Source organism: Sinocyclocheilus grahami, unplaced genomic scaffold (genome assembly GCF_001515645.1).
Source record: "Sinocyclocheilus grahami isolate Dianchi unplaced genomic scaffold, SAMN03320097.WGS_v1.1 scaffold222.1, whole genome shotgun sequence".
Classification (NCBI taxonomy): domain Eukaryota; kingdom Metazoa; phylum Chordata; class Actinopteri; order Cypriniformes; family Cyprinidae; genus Sinocyclocheilus; species Sinocyclocheilus grahami.
Genome location: NW_015505401.1, coordinates 113502 through 121198, shown reverse-complemented (window position 1 = coordinate 121198; position 7697 = coordinate 113502). Strand labels below are relative to the sequence as shown.

General features: G+C 38.2%; 1 protein-coding gene across 1 annotated transcript in view; it reads left to right on the top strand.

Annotated features, from left to right (window-relative positions):
* LOC107596623 (integrin alpha-10-like) overlaps positions 1-7697 on the top strand; it is a 57345-nt gene that overhangs the window by 39147 nt on the left and 10501 nt on the right. Inside the window, exons 9-14 of the mRNA XM_016287381.1 lie at positions 2791-2956; positions 4286-4359; positions 4489-4633; positions 4751-4899; positions 6551-6694; positions 6836-7039. Of these exons, the coding sequence (XP_016142867.1) occupies positions 2791-2956; positions 4286-4359; positions 4489-4633; positions 4751-4899; positions 6551-6694; positions 6836-7039 (882 nt within the window). The remainder of the gene's footprint in view (positions 1-2790; positions 2957-4285; positions 4360-4488; positions 4634-4750; positions 4900-6550; positions 6695-6835; positions 7040-7697) is intronic.

Genomic DNA, 7697 nt, shown 5'->3' with positions numbered 1-7697 from the left:
TGTTCACAAAATTCAAATCACAAATAATACTGATGAAAAAGAAGGGGTTGAATGTTAACCACTTTCGTTTTCATATAACTATAAACTATGATAAAAGCTCATCAGCATGCATTGATTAATCCCTAAAAATAGTGCTGGGCGGTATACCGGTTCATACCGAATACCGGTGTTTATTTTTGTTATGATATGAATTTTTTAAATACCGCAATACGGTGTATGTCACTTAAACAACGTTCGGAATGCGACACTGTTTGAAAGGGGTCCCTTTTCACTGTTGCACTGTGGTGAGGGAACAGCTGTATTTGTTACTAAGTGTGAAAGTTCCGAAACTGAAGCTGTAGAACTAATAAAGTGAAAGTGAAAAAGTGAAAGTGACGTGACATGTGGCCAAGTACGGTGACCCATACTTGGAATTAGTGCTCTGCATTTACCCATCTAAAGTGCACACACACAGCAGTGAACACACACACACCGTGAACACACACCCGGAGCAGTGGGCAGCCATTTATGCTGCAGCGCCCGGGGAGCAGTTGGGGGTTCGGTGCCTTGCTCAAGGGCACCTCAGTCATGGTATTGAAGGTGGGAGAGAGCGCTCATAGAGCGCTAATAGAATGTGATGACACAGAAGAACTCATCCACAATATCCACTGCCCCCTGCCATCAGCTCCCGCGTCTCACACACACACAAGCATGACTTTAGCACTAGATTTAGCAACTTTCAGACCCCTTTAGCGGCTTTTTTCCATAGAATATTCATACTGACAAATCTAGTGACTTTTTTGGATAAACCTTAGCTATGATTCAGTTGGAAGATTTCGCCAGTGCTGTCCCGCGAACGTGAGGTCTGACTTTCCCGGAGAAGTGTCACCTCTCTCGGCATCTGTTCTGTGCAGTGACCGGCAGAGAAGTAACTTAGCGCTTTCAGTTGGCCGCACAAAACACAGTTTTATTACATTAGATATTTGACATTTACATTAGATATTTGAACATGTTATTAGATAAACTGTTGTCAGTCATGTTGTCATTTAAAATCCGGACATCATTGGCAATGTTATTGTTTTAGTTATGCAAACAAAAACTCATTTCATTTGTTGTTTGTTGATTTTAAATGTAAAACTTGGTGAAATTATTTTGTGTGTCAGTACTTTTTGAACATTTCCAGCACATTTTAACAATACGGTGATAATACTGATAACCGTGATAATTTTGGTCACTATAATCGTGATAAGACATTTTCATACCGTTACATCCCTAATAATAAGATTTGGGGCCCGATTTACTAATAATTTGCGCCAGTGCAAAGCCGCTTTAGGCATTAAAAAAACTACTTTCAGAAAAGACACGCAGTCAAAATAGCAATAATAAATAGCATTGAAAAGGTGTGCATATGCATTTGTAGGAGTTTCCCTTTAAGGCGCTAAATAAGGTCTGAGTCTGTGGAAGTCAGTTTACTGTTTCCGTTTCAGTTTACTATTTTCGCCATTATTTAACACCCCAAAAAAACATGTCCTAAACCAATTGCATCTATGTTGTTAGTAGATGTACCTGACTATAATCAGCTCTGCTTGCTTGCGCTGCTCTTGATTGATTGCATTCATTATTATGGAAATGTAATGGCTTTGTTTGTGTTCTTTCATTTGCGCATTTTCAGATCACCTGGAGAACATTCCACTCCCATTGCTTTGAAGCCCGAGACACACTGCACGATTTTCAGCTGTTCCTGATGAAAAACTGGCATCGTGAAACCATTGTGGTGACTTCTGTGATCGCGGCTTCTAATCGGTGGTCCTGTGTCATACACTAAGTTCAAAGATGGCCGTTGTCCCGGTCTTGCGACCAAACATAAAACCTACGATAATTTTCTGACAGTGTCAGAAATTCAGCATGATCATTGCACTATGACCCACGTTTACTGACCAGCCAATAAAAATGCGATATGAAATCAACGACATGGCGCTAAAACATATAACTGCTTACTTCAAGCTCTTATCCCGTCCTCTTTCGGTGCTTCCACTTTTTTCCCTGCACACATAAAAACTACAACTGCCAAAGTGTGATTCATCATGCTCTTTTTGTTTACCACTAGCACATTGTAATGACGTTTTATTCTTCAATAGAAATGTGCATCGTAGCGTACGAGTCAGTAGGTGCCATCATCATACAGTCTTACATGCATGTCGCACCCATGTTTTTTAGATCCATGTCGCAGTGTGATTTGCAATGATCTTATAGGAAAGCTAAAATCGTGCAGTCTGTAGAAGGCTTTAAGGGATTGTGGATCCAGATCTTCATAAATTTGAAAGATGAGGACAAATAACTATGACTGGACAAAACTTTTGACCCATATTTCTCATGTTGACTGGAAGTAGTTTATCCAGTCATCATATCCAACCAGCTGAAGTCTGGGAAATTTTAGGGACATAGGTGCATGTCAGTGGAGAGTGAACTCATGGCCTGGCACCAATGGTTTTCAGGGCTTGTCATTAGTGGTGTGTTGCCAGTGACTATGAGTGATATTCTCTCTGTTTCCTCTGCGTAGGTGTTTCTAGGATGAGTTTCCTCTGAGTCCTGTATCCCATCATTGATTGATCTATCAGATCATCTGCTTTCACTCTAATGGAATGGAGGAGGTGTTGGCTCCCTTGATGAGAAAATCTATGTTGTTATTGTTCTTCTTCTACTATCTGACTTGTCTCAAACAAGACTAGTGAACAAAAGCCTGAGTAATCAGCATTTCCGATTAATTTACGATCAGTGTATACTTGAAACAATTTGCTCTCTCTTTCACAGGTATTAGGTCACTACATCCGCAGACAGCAAGATCCAGAGACCTTTATCAATGAGATTAAGTACATTGCCAGTGACCCCGATGAGAAATACTTCTTCAATGTGACGGATGAGGCTGCTCTAAATGACATTGTAGATGCATTGGGGGATCGCATTTTTAGTCTAGAGGGTAAGAGAAAGAACATTCATCCTTAATGACCATGAAAAAAAGATTTTCTTCCCTTGAAGAGCAAGTGTGCTTCTTTGACCTAAACAGAACAGAAAATCAGATTTGCCTTTGAGGATGCTGATGATGTTTTTTCAACATATTTGGACACATGAACCAAGCTTGAAAATGTATGCAAATACAAAACATGTCAGACCAAGCAACATTTATTAAATTAATATTTAATATGAATAATACTTTTTAGATATAAAGTGCCAATGAAACTTTTATTTTAGGAATGAGTATGTTTCAAGACAAGCAACACTTTACCCAAAAATGCATGGACATCATGAAAAAAAAACAAGATTTCACTTCAGGAAAGTCATTCCTGTAAGAACAGGGTGTGACGCTTGTGCCGTCTTGATTCTGAGGAAAGCCAGGCAAGAAGGATGGAAGGGAGGATATGGATGACCTTAAAGTGGGCACAGCTGTGCATTCACAGGATACATAGGTTAGAAGCACAGAAAGAAATATGATTAGCCAATGCTGTGCACTAACTAGAATTCACATTTTATGTAGCCTACTGTATATTGTGCAGTCAAACATGTTGTACTGCCATTGATAATGATAACTGATCCTGTTTTATACATTTTCCACTTTTCAGGATATGTTTTATTTTTATTTAGTTTTTGTACCGTAAGAAAGGTGCATTGGTTAACCAAGATATAATGAGTGTACTTTTTCTTGAACTTTAATGCTCCAGCTCAGCGGATTTTTACACAATTACGTTAAATGTGGGGCTGGTAAGATGTTTTTGAAAGAAGTCTCTTATGCTCACCAAGAAGACTGCATTTATTTGATGAAAAATGCAGTAATAATGTGAAATATTATTGCAATTAAAAATAACTGGTTTGTAATTGAATGCATTTTATCATGTAATTTATTCCTGTGATGAAAACGCTGAATTTTTGAGCGGCTATTACTCCAGTGCTCAGTGACACATATTCCTACAGAAAGCATTCTAATAGGCTGTGTTGTTGTTCAAGAAACATTTCTTAGTATCACAGTTGAAAACAGATTCCCTGATGAATAGAAAGTTCAAAAGATAAGCATTTATTTGAAATAGAAATATTTCGTAACATTATAATTGTCTTGTTTTTTGAACACATTAAAAGTGTCCTTGTTGAATAAAAGTATTAATTAAAAAAAAAATAATCTGACCCCAAACATTTGAAGGGTAATGGGAAAGGTTTATTGATATAAATGACATTTACATTGTAATTTGATTGCAGCGCTTGTGTATTGTGTATTCATTTACCGTGTGTAATGCAATGTCAATGTGTGCTGTTGCAGGGACCCTGGGATACAATGAAAGTGCCTTTCTCATGGAGATGTCTCAGATTGGTTTTTCGACACACATTTTAGATGTGAGTTTCAATGTACTTTATGTTCACATGCAGTTGTGCCTATTTAAATATGTGTAATTATAAACTGAGATATACTAACATGCAATCATACTGTAGTAAAGAGCTATATTATTTTGAACCATACTGTAGGATGGCATTTTGTTTGGCATGGTGGGTGCATATGACTGGGAGGGAGGCGTCCTGAAGGAGAGCAAAAAAGGGCAGCTCAAACCCTCGAGAGAGGCCTTCGAGAAAGAGTTCCCATTGGAGCTGAAGAATCACGCAGCCTACTTAGGTAACATTTTACTTTGTGAAACCAACCATCAAATAAATAATTCTTCATGTTTGTATGTTAACATAACATTTACGGCTATTTACTAATGCTTAGATGTGGGCGTGTGAACTTCTGCAGGTTACACCGTGTCATCAGTGATTGTAGGTGACTGGAGGAGGTTGTATGTTGCTGGTGCACCTAGATTCAAGCACAAAGGAAAGGTCATCCTGTTTGACCTCACCCCTGAAGGCGATGTCATAATCACACAAGCCCTAAATGGAGAACAGGTGGAGATTTCTCCTTCATTCTTATATTTATTTACACTGACACCCTCCACTCTCACACACTCTGTCTCTGATCCACAAATGAGATCTCCATCAAACCCTTGTGTGAAGTCAAATTCTTTCAGTTTTGCATTATGCTTCTTTTCTCAGCTGATTTTTTTATTACTTTTCCTCTCTCAGTCCTTCTTTCACACCACATTCCTGCTCTATTACAATTAATGAGTTTATTTTCTTACTAAATAATCTTTCTTACTATTTCTTACTTCTTTCTTAACAAAATCAAACAGGTTTCATTTTCTCCGACCGCTCCTAAAACCAAAGTGATACTTAGAACAAAATCCAGAGGTTCGGGGTTCCCACAGTCATGGAAAACCTGAATAAATAAGGGGATTTTTAATTGCTTTTCTAGGCCAGGAAAATTCACAGAAATTAATACAATCTTAAACATTTCTATAATGAATGTACATTTTTCTAGTCATGATCTGCCCTAATATATTTAGTCAGCTAGGTATTGCTTTTGTTTAGAGCTTTAATAGAGTAAAACCTGCTTGCATGCTTCCTTTTGTAAAAGATTTGTTGCTCTGAGTCAGTTCTTTTCACTGAATCATTCGAATGCATTCACATATCAGTTTGAGTGAGTCATTATAGAACCAGTCTAAAAAAGGGATTTTTCTTTCATTCTTAACATAGACAGTGTAGGCTATTTGTTCTTATTCATATTTATCAGTATTGATCCATACATGTATATGTATGTATGTACAGTGGGGCAAAAAAGTATTTAGTCAGCCACTAATTGTGCAAGTTCTCCCACTTAAAAAGATGAGAGAGGCCTGTAATTTTCATCATAGGTATACCTCAACTATGAGAGACAAAAATGAGAAAACAAAATCCAGAAAATCACATTGTAGGATTTTTAAAGAATTTATTTGCAAATTATGGTGGAAAATAAGTATTTGGTCAATAACAAAATTTCATCTCAATACTTTGTTATATACCCTTTGTTGGCAATGACAGAGGTCAAACGTTTTCTGTAAGTCTTCACAAGGTTTTCACACACTGTTGCTGGTAATTTGGACCATTCCTCCATGCAGATCTCCTCTAGAGCAGTAATGTTGTGGGGCTGTCGCTGGGCAACACGGATTTTCAAGTTCAAACAGATACCATTAATACAGGTAACGTGTGGAGGACAGAGGAGCCTCTTAAAGAAGTTGTTACAGGTCTGTGAGAGCCAGAAATCTTGCTTGTTTGTAGGTGACCAAATACTTATTTTACCGAGGAATTTACCAATTAATTCTTTAAAAATCCTACAATGTGATTTTCTGGATTTTTTTTTCTCATTTTGTCTCTCATAGTTGAGGTATACCTATGATGAAAATTACAGGCCTCTCTCATCTTTTTAAGTGGGAGAACTTGCACAATTGGTGGCTGACTAAATACTTTTTTGCCCCACTGTATGTATATGTATATTTGTATGGAGATCTATGTGCATGTATATACTTACTGACTGACTGACTTTTGAACGGATTAGTGTATATTTTTCAGCATTGGTCATTTATCAGTCCTAACATCAAATTTATAGACTTATTTCCCTAATGACATTGGTTGAAAAGTGTGGGAACCTTCAGATTGCTCAACATCTTTATTCTCTCTGCAGATTGGCTCATATTTTGGCAGTGAGGTGTGCGTGGTGGATGTGGATCAGGACGGAATAACAGACATCCTGCTCATAGCTGCTCCCATGTTCCTGGGAGCAGGAAACAAAGAAACAGGCAAAGTCTATGTCTACTGTCTGGATGGGGTGAGAACCACAGTGGCACTACTGTTTGTGTGATGTATATATGTGAGAGATTCATTCTATCATGCTAAACAACATATTCTTCTAGACTTAAATTTGAAATGTCTCTGTTTCTGACTCTACATCTGTCTGTCTCTCTACCAGGATGGTTTTGCTCCTAATGGTACACTACATTCTCAGAAGAAAGCACAGGATGCACGCTTTGGTTATGCTATGGCTGTAGCCCCTGACCTTAACCATGACGGATACGCTGACCTGCTCGTGGGAGCTCCGCTAGAGGATGACCACCAGGGAGCTCTTTACATCTACCACGGCGACGAATACTACATCATACCTCAGTATAAACAAGTAAATATAAGACCAGGCAATCTGTAGACATCACAAAAAAAAGAAATGCAAAATAAATATATATATGGCCTTTTACTGTGGCCAACCTAAGGCACACCTGTGCAATAATCATGCTGTCTAATCAGCATCTTGATATGCCACACTTGTGAGGTGGATGGATTATCTCGGCAAAGGAGAAGTGCTCACTAACACAGATTTAAGCCATATTCGCACGGGATTAGTATTATCTGGGGACCTTGTGAGATTTTGAAATTACCCCCCCACATCTGAATTTTGTATGGTGCATTCGCACGGGATAAGCGAAGCCTGTGATTTTACTCGAATTTACTGACTTGTCTCCCGGATACCCGGATGTCAAAGCTTTGAGAGTCCCATTCTATGGTCCAGATGGATTAAAAAAAAAGAAACTAATATAGTTTAGTGCACTGTGTCATTTACATTTCACCAGGTTAAAATAATATCTCAAGCTTTATGCTTGATTTATTTGTAACACATTAACCTCAAAACCTTTTCAGCTTTCTCTTTCTGCAAATTGTATGGTGTATATTATGACAGCACCCAAAATACTATCAAACACTCCAATGCAGCTCCATTCTTCGCGAAAGATGGATAAAAAGGCGCACAGCAAACAAAAACCTCGAAAAATGATATGCGACCC